This window comes from Rhipicephalus microplus, chromosome X, assembly GCF_043290135.1.
Source record: "Rhipicephalus microplus isolate Deutch F79 chromosome X, USDA_Rmic, whole genome shotgun sequence".
Taxonomy (NCBI): Eukaryota; Metazoa; Arthropoda; class Arachnida; order Ixodida; family Ixodidae; genus Rhipicephalus; species Rhipicephalus microplus.
Window position 1 is genome coordinate 178,700,676 of NC_134710.1, and position 16,656 is coordinate 178,717,331.

Here is a 16,656-nt window from a genome sequence, read left to right on the forward strand (position 1 = left end):
AGAAATAAATGTTAGCACTGACATACTAACCTCAGCAAAAAATGAAGGCAGAGAGCTTAACCATATCAGTGGCTGGTTTGCTACCCTGCACGTAGCTACTCTAGATAATACCCACGGAGAAGAATTCCTCCGTCCTGGGAGCAACGAAATATTAAAATACATAACTGAGCCAATAAAAGCATAGAAATTATTAATTTTAGTCCCTAACTGTAGGATAGTAGTCATTACGTCAAATTGAAATGAACAAAGTCAACGGAAAATGCGTCCTTTCTGTCTGTGGAATCCGAACGCAAAACCTACGATTTACGTGTTCAATGCTCCACTAATTGAGCTGCGAGGCCTCCCCATCAGCTCCTTTGGGAAATTGTGTGTGTGTAATCCATAAAGTGTTAGAAAGTGCCACTAATAGCGAAGGTGGTGAATGTGGAGCACTAATGATAAGTCTTAAGTCAGACATCGTGTCTCCTGACAATACGTGATGTCTGAACAGTGTCCTAACAGTATCTATCAGAGAGCCCAGAAAGGACTTTCATGGGACATATTGCTGGTTTTAACTTCGAAGCTTTTCTTAATCGCTTTAGTAAATACTAAAGGTGTTTCAAATATCCGAGTGGAGACATCTACTAGACATTTCATCATCATCAGCCTAATTAAACTGACTGCAGGGCAAAGACCTCTCCCACGTGCCACCAGTCAACCCAGTCTTGCGTTTTCTGCTGCCACATTATACCTGTAAACTTCCTAATCTCAACTGCCAATCGAATTTTCTGTCCCCCTCTGACGCATTTCAATTCGGTTGGAATACAGTCAGAGCTAGACCTTTAATGACCAGCTTTTATTCAGCCTAGCGCTTCGTGCTAGGCCCATGTCCATTTATTCTTGTTTTCAACTCTGATATCCTTAACCCATATTTGCTCACTGACCGACTTTGCTCATTTCCCGTCTCTTGAAGTCACACCCATAACTTTCCTTTCCACTGCTCACTCCGTCGTCCTTAATTGAAGCCGAACCCTCTTTGCAAGCCTCCAGGTTTCTGCTCCGTAGGTGCAGTAGATGCAGAAACCAGGAAAAACCGTTAAGATGCAGCAGTTGTGTACTTTTTTCTTGAACGATAGTGGTAGACTACCATTATTGATTTGAGAATGCCAAATGTGCTCCATCCCATCCTTATTTTTCTAGTAATTTCGACCTCATGGTTCAGCTCCACGGTTACTTCTTGTCCTGAGTAGGCGTTTTCTTTTACAACTTCCAGTGTCTCGCCGCCTGTCGGAAAGCGCTGTTCTCTTTCGAGACTGTTGAACAATATTTCAGTTTTATGTATATTAATTTTTAGACCTACTTTTTTGCTTTCCATGTTCATTTCAGCAATCATGGTTTATTTATTGATATGTGGGGTTTAACGTCCCAAAACCACAATATGATTATGAGAGACGCCGTAGTAGAAAGATTTGGAAATTTCGACCACCTGGGGTTCTTTAACGTGCACCCAAATCTGACCACTTGGGCATTTCAGTAATCTTATTCCTAATTCTCTTAATTTAGGGCCCTGATAACCTCCAGTAAACACGAGCTGAATGGTATTAGAGACATTCTGTCTCTCTGTCATACATCATTCTTTATTGGGATTGTATCACTTTCTTTATGGAAGACTATGGTGGCTGTTGATCAGCTGTATATATTGTCGCGAGCAAAAACAAGACCTGCAGCCAGGAGTTCACCTGAACCCGAGCAACGAAAATGTTCTCTGCCTCTTCGTCACCCAAAACGGGTATGAGCCACAGCGGCTCGTTCATATATGGTGGCATTACTCCCTCTCCCAAGAAGCATCGTCTCGATGCTGTACATGAATGCAAAAAAAAGGAAAATGAGAGGAAAATTACCATGCAAGCAAAATGAATGGCATAAGGCGGAATAACATAGTTGGTTGTGGAGCCAAGAGTTAAATGAGAAATAAGAAAAATAGGAAAGAATGTAAGGGAGAGATGAATAAAGTAAGTCACTCACTGGCGATTCACAGCTCGAAAAGTATGGTTTGAGCCGTGAAACTTGAATGACTTCAGTTCACGGCGTGAAACGGGAACGTCTCGAAGTGCCTTCTGGGAGAACCTCGTATGTGACGTCGCTGAGACGTCGTACGACCTTGTAAGGGCCGAAGTAGCGGCGAAGAAGCTTTTCTGAACGGCCAAGTTGTCAGATAGGGGTCCACACCAAGACTTCATCACCGGGCTTGAAAATAACTTCACGGTGACGAAGATTGTAGCGGCACGCGTCTGCGGTTTGGTTGAATACGGTGACGAGCAATTTGACGGGCCTCTTCTGCACACTGCGCGAATTTGGTGGCATCGGTGCGGTATATTCCTAAGTTGTCGGGCAGGAGCATGGCGTCAAGCATCGTCGTGACCTCGCGACCGTGGACTAAGCGAAAAGGTGTGAAACCGGTACTTTCTTGAGCAGCAGTGTTATACGCAAAAGTTACGTAGGCAAGTATGGCGTCCCAGTTCTTGTGATCGATGTCCACGTGCATTGACAGCATGTCTGCAATTGTCTTATTGAGTCGTTCAGTCAGCCCGTTTGCTTGCGGGTGGTAAGCCGTTGTTTTACGATGTTCCGTGCCACTTAATCGCAAGACTTCCTGCAGCATCTCTGCGGTGAAAGCTGTCCCACGATCAGTTATGACGACAGCTGGAGCACCGTGACGTAAGACGACGCTGTTCACGAAAAATTGGGCGACATCTGCTGCGGTTGTTTTTGGAAGCGCCATGGTTTCACAGTAGCGTGTTAAGTAGTCGGTAGCGACCACAATCCACCGGTTTTTAGACGAAGACGTGGGGAATGACCCCAGCAAGTCCACTCAACTCTGATGAAAGGGCGCCTTTGGTGGGCCTATTGGTTGCAGTAGTCCCGCTGGTCGTAAAGGTGGAATCTTACGTCACTGACAGTCGCGACATGTCACCACTGATGACACCATTGATGAACAAGCCGCCGTGGCTCATACCCGTTTCGGGCGACGAAGACGAAGAGAACATTTTCGTTGCTCGGGTTCAGGTGAACTCCTGGCTGCAGGTCTTGTTTTGGGAGATGTAGCTGTCTCCACGATGGCCGACACAGCCGAAGTACACGTACCCAGCACCTCCACCAGTAATGTCGCAAGCAAAAAACAAGACCTGCAGCCAGGAGTTCACCTGAACCCGAGCAACGAAAATGTTCTCTTCCTCTTTGTCGCCCAAAACGTGTATGAGCCACAGTGGCTCGTTCATCAATAGTGGCAATATCTTTCAGTGTTAAATAGGCTTCGCCGATTCCCTCAGTGCGCAGTGCCTGCATGACTGCTGTTGTCTTGACCGAATTAAATCCCTTCTGGTAATCAGTGAAGTTAGACATTTACTGTGTGCCTGTGTGTTTTCTTGGGTGTGTGATGGCGCCGTGGAGAGAGGAGCCATTGGAGTTCATTCAAGGATGACGCAGGCCACACATAAACCTCAGCGTTGTGAAACTTCCCTTTCTCATTTTCCATTATTATTTCCTAATGTCACGTGTAGGGTAGACAACTGGAAGTTTTTGTGGTGAGCCCTCTCTTGTGCCTCTCTGCTTCCTCTATTCTTGTCGGTAGCATTGCCTATGTCAAGATAAAGTGGAAAACCTGCATGACCATCTAAACCATCAGGTTGGGAATGAAGTATGTTAGGTTCATTCGCATCTTGTAAGAGAAACCTTTTTTTTAAGTTTAGACCTGAAAAAAAAAGTCGTGTGCTGAAAAAACTCAGTCTGGTGTTTTCAATGTGTTCTAAAGATACAGTATTGTTGTGACCGTGTTTAACCATCAAGTGCGGTTTAGAAATCTTCTTTTTTATTCACAGAGACCACAACTCTGAAAGCTTCCAAGAGGGGTCTACTAAATAACAACTTTCATCCGCACGTAAAAGCTTTCACTTTCGCGAGAACTGAATACAAGGCTCCAGCATGTTTTCTAGAACACTTTCACTATGGGTAGCTCGAGTGCCAGCAACCGCCGACTTTTGCTGTGCCCTCGATAAGTCGACTGAGCTCGCAGAGCATGAACGTCTGGCAGGGCCCGTAATATCTTGGTTTGTATGTTTGTATGCACATATTTTTTCAGTCTTTTTGTTTATACGTTGCTTTTTACGCAACGTGCGGCTATCACGTGGCCTGGCTTATGTAAGCAAATTTAGCAACTTCGGTACAACATTCGTGTCCTTGCCAGCATCTAATGGACCGCGTACAATGTATCCTTATCTTATCGACTGTCTAATGTGACGGTTGCGGGCCTGGTTCGTATACGAGACGAGCTAAAATAACAAAGTTGGGTGTACATGTCTCAACTCGATGTAAACAGAACGGGTCTAGCATACCTTAGCAAACTGTCCCGATATTGTTTTTCGGCATGCGCGAATACCACCTTTGTTATTACAGGTTGGCAAATATAACTGTTTGTACTTGCACCATGCTGGAACAAGTATATCCACGTTAGCACGACACCAATATGACCGCTTTAGGTCACACCAGTTTGCACCAAAATAGCAAAGGTGTGAGCTCTCATAAACAAGTACTTTTACTTTATGATTACATCGCTTTGCTATAGACTTATGCGCTTAGTTTAGTCAAATGTTGGTCATGGTAAGAAGGCAAGTGTGTTTCATCGGTCTAAAATACCGTACAAAACGATAATGTGGTGCTTTTCAGCGTGCCTGCTTCTGTCAACTGTTCTTCATTGGGATGAAAGCTCGTTGCACTTGGGCAAGAACTAACATGAAGAAGAATTTACCCGATAGAGCGATGAAGGCGTCTCCTGGGACTCCTTCTCGATGGTAGTGCGGACTTCCTTGGTGATGCCCGTGAGGGGATCCTTGATATGCTCCACCGAACTCTTCACCTCGCGCATGGTGTCGGGACTCTTGTCCTGCATTTTGCGCCCACAGAAAAGTACAAATTTTAAATGGCTAACATACGCATGTTGCGACATTGTAGTTAACAGTGAAAAAAGAACGCCAATCAAAATAAAACCCTCTAACAAAACAACATTCTCCAACATTGACGCAAGGTTGTGAAAACAGATGTCACTTGTCTTCAGTGATGCTGCGGTATGAAATCACCAACGAAGCTTCGTAAAAGTCTTGTGCTTTCGCGAGAAAATTCGTAACAACGTTCTATAAACTGCAATTTAAATGTAACCGTAAGTCATGTATAAATGCACTGTTTTACCGGTAGCCGGCATATTTCACTTGTTCTCCTTTTTCGTGTAGATTTTGTAAGTATTTCGTGTGAATTTTGTTGATATTTCTCGCAGCAAAATAATGTCGCTGTATGCATGACATGCAGCTGATTAGTTATTTCAAATTTATTAAAAAGTTTTGAGAGACCCAATTGGCCCCTGCCAGTGGAGACTCAGTTGGCTAATCCTGACCGCCGCATCTTTGGCCATACATTTAGTGTAATATTTGCGGCCCATTGAAGCCTCTCTCCCTTTTGAAGCCTCTCTAGTTTGGTGATCGAAGCTGGCTGTTCGTTTACGGAACCACTGGACGTTTTTAGGCTTTTCAAAACGCTTTCGAAAGCCTTATTCATGATGTGAGGAGATAGCAAATGAGAATGAGAAATTTCGAAAGAATAAATTAATCACTTGTTGAGTGAGGTATTTTTATTAAGTGTCGCGAACGCCATATGCGTTAAAAATGCATGTAGCCTTTTTCTCTGTTCAATAATTAGTAGTTACCTGATGGCGAAACATTGCTCAACTCAGTCTGTGCGTCATCACGTGCAAGTGAATGAAAATGTCGGTCCTTACTTATGTACGTATAAGCCACAGGTGTTGTTTGCCGAGAATTTATTTACTCGTTTGAGGTAACTCAAGGGGATGTGAGATTTTTCGGCCACCCTTCACCTGGATTTTGCACACCACTGATTTTTTTTTCTGCAACTCGTACCTGTAGCGCTTCATTACCTTCCATATGGGAGTCAGCATAATGAGTTTCGATCAGCTCTAATTTTCTAGCGTGCCACATTCTCTTACACTTTAAGCAATAGTCGGAGAGGGCTCATTATTACAAATTGATCGAGCTTGCGGACTGCTAACGAACAAAGGTTCTGACCAAAAAGGCAATATTTCTGCCACATGCGTGCTTCTTAAGATTCAACATTTCTCTACATAACGTACCGATGCCTTTGTTGAAATGAAGGCAAACCTGCAAGGATACGTTTACGAGATATGAGCGTGGCTTGCACTAGATTATCTGAATGTAATTAGATCTGATGCATTATTGAAAAACTTCTCCAATTTGTAGGCGCTTGTTCCGCTAACCAAAGTTAAGTCAACGTAGTTGTAATAATCTTTTATTACGTCTCTCACAATAGGTACATTGAAAGGGGCAAAATAAATTTTAAATGGTTTATAAAGATCAGTAGAGACCAATACTTTTATTTAGGAGTGAAAATCACTGATGTAAGATAAGTGTGTCTTAAAAGCTGAATGCTTAAGAAGGCTATGGGAAACGAGAAACAATTTAAAATGGACACCTTATTGAATATAATTTTTTCTTAATCTAGTTTGCATGAACATTCGGGAAGTCATCGTAGCGCAAAATGAAGCAAACACGAAACGGGAGACAGTTCAGTTATCGGTACTATTTCTCATTTTGTGTACGTTTATTTTGCGTTGCAATGACTTCCTCAAGGTCATACTTATTTTGGGAATGTCGATCACTCGCAAGAAAACTTTGTAATATTGCGTGTAATTATTTGTTCAATGGAACAATGAAGCAATATCTTTCAGAGAGCAGGGTAGTACAACGTTCTAAATGAACGACAATTTAAATGGTGTTTATACTTGAACAACAAGCACACACAGACATACCATTCTCTCTTTTTCGTGCTCGAGAGCTTCAGCTGTGCCGCATTGCGATACGACGATATATATCCCAGTTTAGGTTAAATTTTCTGTCCACAGAAGAGGTAGCGCGAAAAGTGTAAACGAGGATTCGGAGAAAAAGAAATCGTGAGCATGCTTGTTTGTGAGAAACGTCTATTCTTGGGAACACTACTTTGAGGAAAAGAGAAATGACAGTATAGAAAGGGGTGATGGTGAGGGAAAGTATTTACTTTTCTGACAACAGAGGGACCTGGCTGAAACTATTCATTGATACTTGGGTGCCTGCTATCACACATGGTCATATATATGTGCCTATCTGTGAAATAAACTAAGAATGACGGAATGGTAGTCATAATTTGGCATGAAGAGGCAAACATGTGATTAGGCCTCCCAGCGTCGCCGTAACACTAATGAAATGTCACCTGAAAGGGCACGAAAGGCCTCGGGATGTTCCCCAGGTCACTTAGCGGCCCCTTCAGCGTCGGGCCGGTCCTCGGAAGAGCGCTCGTACTGGTCAGCAGGCCCTTCGAAAAGGCGCTACTTCCGGTCGGAGAGATCTTCGGAAAGAATGAGCTTCCGGTCGGTGCTGTCCAAACTGGAACCGCGGCTGCGGCGGCTTGCGTTTCGGTCTTTGGGTGCGGGTTGTCTTTCGGCTTGTTCTCGTTCTCCTTGTTCTGCTCGTATCCCCTGCACAGATGGCAACCAGTCGTGGATGATAAACGTTAGACTTTACATTTAGAATTTTCGATGGAAGTGGAAATGCTGTACACCCGTGTGCTCAGATTTGGCTGCACGTTAACCCCAGATGGTCAAAATTTCCGGAGTCCTCCACTATGGTGTCTCTCGTATTCATATAGCGATTTTGTGACGTTAAACTTCACATATCAAGCATTCACATTCAGAGACACTTAACAATGACAGCGGCATGAATTAGCGAAAGGTTCGCCGATGTTTATGGCCAACATTCAGAAAAAGACAGAATTGTGTGGGCTATGGAATGCGTATGGGGCCGATAATAAGTGGCTTAATATAGCCACTGAGGCGCCAATGTAGGAAACTTTTCCACCGTACTGCACAATAGTTATGCCACCTACCTCGGTTGTCGCTGAGAATGTTTTTTAGTGAGCAATTTCATTTCACTGCAAGGAGCAACATGAAAGAAACAGACATAATAGAGCCAAGAAAACAGACTTTTGATAATTTTGTTGCATAATGTCACTCGGAAAACTTAAAACAAAAACAAAAAACTGGATCGAAGATTATTATTCTGCCTACTGCGAATTCTTAGAGAAGATTCATGTTATAGAAAGGCCAACTGTGTTTGAAGTTTTCGCTGTCCGCAAAGTATCGACTACGCGATTACTCAAACTTTTTGTGAAGTAGGACAGTACCCGCAATGCCATTATTCATCTTCCTGCGAATACGCTATATATCCGCTTCCCATTTGTTAAGTATCACGTATACTTTGTAGATGTTGCATGTGGCTGATGATGATGACGAATTATGTGTGAGCACTTTGCAGTGAATGGAGAGTATGAAGCTGCACACTAATTGCACAATCAGCATTGTGTGATGACTGTTCTTTATTTTACTCATCTGCAGGCTATATTACATAGATTAGGGTGATTTCCGTCCCCGGGTGACACCTGTATAGGATCTTTTTGAAAATTAATTAAGAGCAATATCGTGGCTCTTGGGGTAGAATATCGGACTGTTACACAGAGGGGCTGGGTAGGAAAACCCATTCGATCCTGGAAATTGTTTTCTCGTTTAATTTTCGTTATGCCTATCGGTAACTTTTTTTATGTCTACTGGTTACGCCAACGATGGCGACGGTGACACCGCTCAACGCAAAAAAGCACGCTTCAAAGCTGCGTTCCAAAATGAACTTTAAAACGTGCGTCCCGCCTCGGTGGTCTAGTGTCTGGTGCTCGAATGCTTACGTTGCGGACGGTCTCAGTATTACCTGAAGGTCACTAATTTGCGGGCTGCAGCGGCCGCACTTCGATGTTGGTGAAATTCTAGAGGCCTGTGTTCTTAGATATATAGGTGCACGTTAAACAACCTCAAATAATAAAAAAATGGATTGCTGCTTTACGGTGTCCTATAATTATGTCGGATTTTAGGAGCGTAAATTTCGAACAATCAGCAAGTATTAATAAAGAAGGTACGTTTATCAAAACGCCTGAAATTTTGAAAGTTGTACGGAAAAAAATTAAAAAAAGATGAAAGATTAACATAATGAGTAAAGTCCGCTTATTCGGAGGAGAAAACCGTATGCACAATTTTTTTTGTGTTCAGTGATACTCGATTAGCGACCATGTTTAACGATGTACTGGACTGGCGCATGTAAAATCCGTCGAATTTCGCGGAACTTTTGCGATACCGCAAGAGCTGTCTGGCGCATACAGCGACGACGTCCCTACGCTTATGTGTTAAGAAAGCTTAGCCATGAAAGGGGCTTTTCCTCGAAACTTGCGCGTTCGAGGGAAAGAAGAAGGCACGCGATACCCACTTGTTTTAGTTATGGTTTTATTTTTTAGCTCAGCAAGGGATGATGCTTAGAGAAAGAAAGCTTATTTCCGGGTCTCGAAAATTACTTTGGACACACTTAAATGTTTCCGTTCACAAAACTTTGCGTGATAAAATGGCCCATCGCCATATGCGTAAGGCCCTAAAATAACACGGAAGTGAAGGCAATTTCAGTACCTAGAAAAACGGCGCTGGCTGCAAATATGATGGACTGAAAACATCGAAATTTAAAACCTCTATTTGTGAAGTCACCGACGGCACTTTTTTTTTTTGCATCAGGGACACCTCTTATTGCCATTTTGTTTTTACTCCCTGCATGTGCATGAAGGGATTCTTCGTGCGTGTGCATGAGTAAGATGAAAATCGTATGCTGTCAGCACATGATCTAACTGCTTTCTAAGAACGCCTGCGTGGTGTGTTCAGTCTCACGTGAGCAAACTGCCACGTTAAACTAGGGACAGGGTGCGATATTCGGAAGAAACATTCTATATGTATAGTGTAATCTCTCAATCACTCGGTCAAGTTGAGATGACAGCGATTAAGAAAAACAGCATGTCTGAACGTCAGTGACGTTTTGTGCGTCTTGTCTGAAGCTTGAGAGTCAATGAAAGCTTCCCAAGTGCCGCATCGACACGACATGCTCCTGTGAAGCCATCGTTTGATCATAGTCACTTTATATCCAGTTTTATCATTCACAGCAGCTGAGCTTACTGTCTCCATCAAACTGTTAATTTGAGGACAAATGAATAGGGAGAGGCTTAGGTTTCGATGTGTCAAAATACCCGGCCACAGGAATGAAGACGCCAGTAGCCATCTAAAGGACATTCCTTTTTCGCCTTAAGTTAGGCTTAAGCTCTTCGATAATGCCAGGTATGCTTTGCGGTAAACAAAAAGAAAGTGGACGCGAGCTTATTAAGGCAAAATGAAGCCGGATGCGAGTGGCAACTAACCTGCGCACTTCGATGACCAACTCGGGGCAGCCGGACTCGACAAGAGCCATGGCTTCATCGTGGCTAAGGTTATCGCACGGCTGCCCATTGATGCAGATCAGCTGGTCGCCTTCGAGGAGCACTTGGTAGGCTTTACTCTTGCGCCGCGTCTGCGTGGAGAAGAGGAAGATATATTTAGATAGCGGCTCCACGAGTGATGAAATAAATTCAACTTTTAAGATGAGGCTTCAGTATAACAGAGGTACGAATTCCGAAATAGATTTCATTATGTGCATGAATCTAAGCATATTACCAGGTGTAAGAGTTGCAGGCGATATAAAAAAGTGGGCATCATAGGTTGGCGAGGGCCATGGTTATACTCCACTTCTGGAGCCAAAACAAAATTAAACGATAAGAAACAGATGACGTTGGATTTAATCAGGTTAAAACCGATGAATTCAAGATTGCAATGGAGAACAAGTACAATGTTTTAGAACAACAAGAAAATGAAGAGAAAAAAGATACGAGCGAAACTGTAAATAAAGTGATTTATGAAGCAGCAGTGAAAGTTGGAGGCATAGCAGCAAAGCGAGAATAAAGCAAACCACCTGACATCACTAAATACTTCATACAAACGACGACATACGAAAATAACTACATCCAGAGACAAAATATAATTTGCTGAGCTGTCAAAACTGCTGAAAATAAGTAAACACAACGACATACGGACTATGACGTCAAAGAGTTGAAGGCAGCAGCAAAGAAGAGTGGCAGCATCAAGGCAGCTAAAAACAAAAAGCGAACTCATATTTAAACACCCAAAATACATGCCGGGAAAAGTAAGTAAAGCAGTATTGTAAACAATTTTAATGACATAGGGAAGGCTATTGAGAACTATTACTCAAAACTGTACAGCTGCACTTACTTACTTCAAGTGAAAGGAAAAGCGATCATGAGACGAAGTCCCAAGCACAATTATCGACGACGTTAGAAAGTCGCTACAAGGAATGCCCGCAAAAAAGAGGCTGGAGACAACGGCATAGCTACCCATTTCTTTCATAAGATCAAAGCAACATTGTATTTATGGAGCTTGCAAAACAACAGAATATGCCTTGCAATTTTAATGTACGACTGATTAAAAAAAAGGCCAGTATTTTAGTAATATTCAAAGAAGGGAAACGTGCGTGACGGAAGAACTGCAAACAGATCCGCCTGTTTTCAGGGTTGTAACAAAATAATAACAAAAGTAATTCAAAATAGCACAAGAGTCACACTTGCTAATAAGTTGGCAAAACTTGTGGAGCTCACTCAGATTTACTCGTATAATATATTTTGCGCTTAGGGCTCACTCGAACTCAAACTCAACACAATTTTCCTGAGCAAGAGTCACTCAGACTTAAACCAACAAAAATGTTCCTCAGCCGGGCTCTTTTGGTCTCGAACACCAAAACAATACTCACCCGTACTAACTCAGACCCACTCACGGTGCGATCTGAGTCTAAGTGAGACTGAGTAAGTCGACTCCTAAGTCCGTTAACCTAGTTAACTTTGACTATAGTGTCAATGCTTTTTAACACCAATATCTTGCGTGATTGGTGCTCTTCTTGGCGCCTTTAATTATAGTACCCCTGAATACGAGTTATGAGTGCTCGCAAATAAGTAAGGTCCTTTTTCGGGAGACACCAACATACAAAATATTTAGCAAAATAAAAATGCCTGGTCTGCGCGGAACAAGCAGCACTGTCAGAGCGAAAGCTATAAGAGCGGCCTTTTAGAGCCTTTTCTAAACACTCATTGGGTAACTCCTGCAAGCACACTTGCTTGATAGCCACTAGGGCATTAATAATAAACTTTTCGGTAGCAGGCCGGCATTCGCAATGCCATTTTTTGTCATTCTTATGAGAATCGTGGTATCCGCTAAACACTTGCAATGAATTTCGTGCCAATTGTTCATGCAGTGGCTGGCGACGAAGAAGAATTATTCCTGGAGGGGGTATGTACCACAGTTAGTAGGTGAACAAGATTAGGCTTTTGTAATGAGTCGGATCATTGGATGGCCAACTTTTTACGCAATTCACATTGTCTGACGCCTGGTTGTTCCTTTGATGTTCTAAGACGCTCTATTACTCACGTTAACGCGATTACTTTCCGGACATCAATCCTGCCTAAGGCCAATTTGGAAATGAGGTGCAAGCCCAGGCGTGGCTCAGTGGTGGAATGCTGGGCTGGCACGCAGCGAACCCGGGGTCGAATCTCATTGTGTCCTTGGTGTTCTTCATTTAAAGAGTTTTTTGTTTGTTTCTTGCGATACTGGTTACGGACGTAGGTGGCGGCGGCGGACAACTACGGTGCCGATCGTGACCCGTGTTCTGATCTGATAACAGCTTTCGCTGTAAAACTTCTCTAGAAAAGTAAATGAAAGGAGAAGCTCAAAGCTGCGCCTACGCAATTCGCGCCTATGATCAATACATTTGAAAATGCTGTATGAACGACAATGCTTTGAAATAAGTGTGAGTAAACTTGAGTACAAACGTGAAGCACGAATTCTTTACGAGCTAGTTCAGCTCTCTGTTATTCTAAACCTGTAGAATCAGGAAGAAGCTAGAGAAGTTAGGGCTCACCCAACCTTCGACGAAACAAAAAGTGAGGGGCAAGTCCAAAGACACAGCAAGACGACAAAGTCAATCACAAACGAAATGGGGTAGCCGATATCGTACTAAACGTTAAGAAGGGCAACATTGGGGAACCCTTCAGCTAACGCGAAAGCGACACCCGGTCCCCTAGTGCAAACGTGTTTGTATGGTTTCATACGGGAAGTTTAAATTGAGGATAGCTACAACCTCATCGATAAATTTGGAAGTGGCTTGTGACAGTAAAGCTTTCACATTATATGTAATGAGTAGTATGTTTTAAACTATGAGCCATCATGGGCGTGAAATGCTTCGGAACTTGCCCGCAACCACTACGTGGTCTTAAGGGAATACGTGCAGTAACGTGTATGCCTCTAGTAATGGGTGGCTGGCTTCAAGCCACGAAGTCGGCCACGCCGGTCGCATTTCGAAGTATGCGAAATGCCAGAGGCCCCTGTACTGAGCGACGTGAGTGCTCGTTAAAAAACCCACATGGTGGAAATTTCCGGAGCCCTTCCAATACGGCATCTCTCATAATCTTTTTATAGTTTGGGGCACTTTATGCCCCAGATAATATTATTTAACCACAAGGTCGTCATTATAATCACATATTCTGGCGCCCAATGGCAATGTACGCTTGTACCACACAATATTATTGCGATATTACATGTACTATGAAGCCTGTATGCAGGACTGGGGCGTTTAGAAACGCGACTATTGTCACTGCATTTCCAAGGAAAAGACGTTGTTTTCACCGCATTTCAAAGCAGATGCGTGGTTGTGTGGTAGAATACCTGCTTGCTACGCAAACGTCCTGGGTTCGAATGTCACTCGGACTCGGAAACGTTTAGTACTCATTTTATCTACAGCATTCAAGATTTTTTTGGTCACGGACAAGGCTATTGTTTTCTCACAGCCAACGGCGCCCACAGTCTGCCTCGGTTAAACAGTGGCTATGGTGTTCGGCTGCTGACCGGTCACGGTTTTGAACCCGGCCATGGCGGTCGTATTTTGATGGAGGCGAAATGGCAGAGGCCCGTGTCCTGTGCAATGTCAGTGGACGTTAAAGAACACCAGATGGTCAACATTTCATTTCCGGAGCCCTCCACTATGGTTTCCTTAAAATTATATTGTTGTATTGAGATGTAAAACTCCAGATATTATTGGTATTGTTATTTATTACGCCAACACCGAGGCTGACGCTGAAATATCTGCGAAACGAGCTGTTTAACACTATTGTGTTAAAATGGATCTGGGCAGGTGAAGTCATGAGGGGACAAATAGCAGACGGTCAGTTAGAATGCCGGAACGGATATCGAGAGATGGGAAGCGTGGACGAGGATGGCTGTGTGTAAGCTGGAGCGACGAAATTAAGAGGTGTTTTTGTTGCAGTGAACATAAAAAAAGGGCGATGATGACGGCGATGCTCATGATTATCAAACTAATGAAACTTGGGTGAGTTGTAAGAACTAGGGAATGTACTTGAAGCGCGAAAAAAGGACGAAGGCCCAAGAATGTCCCGTCTGTCCTAGCTTCTGGCTTCGCGTACATTATTACATGTCTAGTATACATGAAAGAGTCGTGATTACTTTCAGGAATCAGAAAAAAAGGGTCGTAGGCTACATGTGATGGGGCTACTCTTTAGGTGAAATTGTCACACCATGGTTATCGCGGGTACCATTGACCTTATTTGGATCTTTCGGAATGAAATCGCACCGACAAGAACAAGGATGGGAAATGGCGTTTTACGCTTGGCGAAAACGACCGTTTCGTTAGTGAACTTTTGCACTTAACATGTGGTCGTCCAAACACGGCGGTTAAACGAGTATTTGTCACGGCTGTCACCTTCAGCGTCTGAGAACGAGAACAAATATTCGAAGCTTCCTCCACATATACTGGGCAGAGCCATTAACTTTACGCTTGCGTTAGTAAAACTCCGTCAACAAATGAATCAGTTTCATATCAATTTTTTGGACCTACTATTTTCTTTAACAGGCAACGAATTTACGTGGCCTGATTCAGGAGGTACAACTAAACAAGTTTTGGGCCCCCTCGAAGTGCCTCTCATTAAGAGTTGTTAAGCGTCGGAATGTAAACACGGAGGGGAGCAATAACTGAAATAGGGGTGTCTTTTAGACAATCTTTGGAGAGTTGACCGTGGCTTGAAGTTTCTGTACCCGACTTCAATAGCATTGTCGTTCGAACGCGTTGTGTGCGGGTTCTCTTAAGCTTTCTGGGGGGCACAACACATAAGCATGAAGCGTACGATGAGATAACAGCTAAATAAATGGCGTTCACAAAAGAAGCACCGTGTCGTGTAAGATTATGCTTGATATTTTTAAACAAAGGAAACTTACGAATGAATCACAGAAGTGTGTTTTTTCGCTCATCTCGTCTATTTTGAACTCCTTTTACCTTTTTTAAATGAATAGAAAAGAAAACATAACGGAGTATGAAAAACGGCACACGAAGAGGAGGCTCATTTAATAGAAAAGATATGCTGAGAGGTAGGCCTGGATTGAAGTGCCAGCCCGCTGCTCTGTTTTGGTGAAGGAGAGTGGGGGTAACACAGAGCTGAGAGGGTAATGACTATGGGTGTTGTTTGTACGGACGAAATTGGCAAGAATAGGACTAAAATGAATCCAGGTGACATTCCACAATACTTTAAAGAGAGCCTTTTGGACATCACGGAATATCATGTTGTCTGCAAAAAAAATAAGTAGTTTCTTGTGACGCTTTTTTTTTTAACAACAGCATTGCATGTGTACAAATGAGTCAATAATACCAGCTTTGATTTTTCTTTTTTTTTCTTTGCTAGCATGTCAACATTGCAAGTTTTAATGGCTTCTTGGCTTGCCTCATTTGGCCTAATATTATACCTGAAAATCTATACAATGCACGTGGATTATACTTTAATTAAACTCAAACATATGGACATTAAAAACTATTTTGTTTTGCATAAATAATCACTGATATTTCAGGCGAATGAAGATGGCGTCGCAAATTTCGCAAAACCAAGTCTCGTCTTGCGTTTACAAAATATTATGATACGTCAGAACTGCTCTCAAGAAACAATCCAATCGCATGTCGGGTATGTTGTTGACGATGCAAGTCAGCGCATATTGAACCAGCAAAGAATGGTTTATAGAACTGGGATTAATTTTAAGGCTTGAAAGCGTGTGTATCACGTCTGGTTTTTCTTTATTGGCGATTGCAGATTGTTTATGAACAGCTGATAAAAAAAAATGCAGCTGTCACATACGCAGACAAATTACATGACTGCTACTGAAGTTACAATGTACATACTCATTGAAATGTGATGAGTAATATTTTTATAATAATTTGAAGCATGTTGTCTATATATAAACCCTGTAGAGAGTCAATATTTGTGGCACCCTCAATTTTCAGACATAAGTTGCAATGTGCATACTAATTAAAAATGTGATGATTAACACTTTTGTTATAAACTTGAAGGTAGTTGTTTATGTGGAAACTCTGTAGAGAATTAGAATTTGTGGCATTCTCATTTACAAGACATGCAAAATGTCACAGTTAATTATTTGAGATATTCATAATAAAGCTCCTTGGCCCAGATCCAGGTGGTATAAAAACCGAGAGAGACAAGAGCACGACAAAGATGCTTGCTTTGCCACGACAGGCAATAACCACCCGTGACAAAGTG

At 42.7% G+C, this 16,656-nt stretch overlaps 1 protein-coding gene across 1 annotated transcript in view; it reads right to left on the reverse strand.

Moving 5' to 3' along the window:
• Window positions 1-16,656, reverse strand: part of LOC119177230 (uncharacterized) — a 116,750-nt gene that overhangs the window by 77,772 nt on the left and 22,322 nt on the right. Inside the window, exons 2-4 of the mRNA XM_037428654.2 lie at window positions 10,366-10,514; window positions 7,306-7,570; window positions 4,784-4,918 (exon numbers count right to left, since the gene is read on the reverse strand). Coding sequence (XP_037284551.2) covers window positions 4,784-4,918; window positions 7,306-7,570; window positions 10,366-10,514 — 549 coding nt within the window. The remainder of the gene's footprint in view (window positions 1-4,783; window positions 4,919-7,305; window positions 7,571-10,365; window positions 10,515-16,656) is intronic.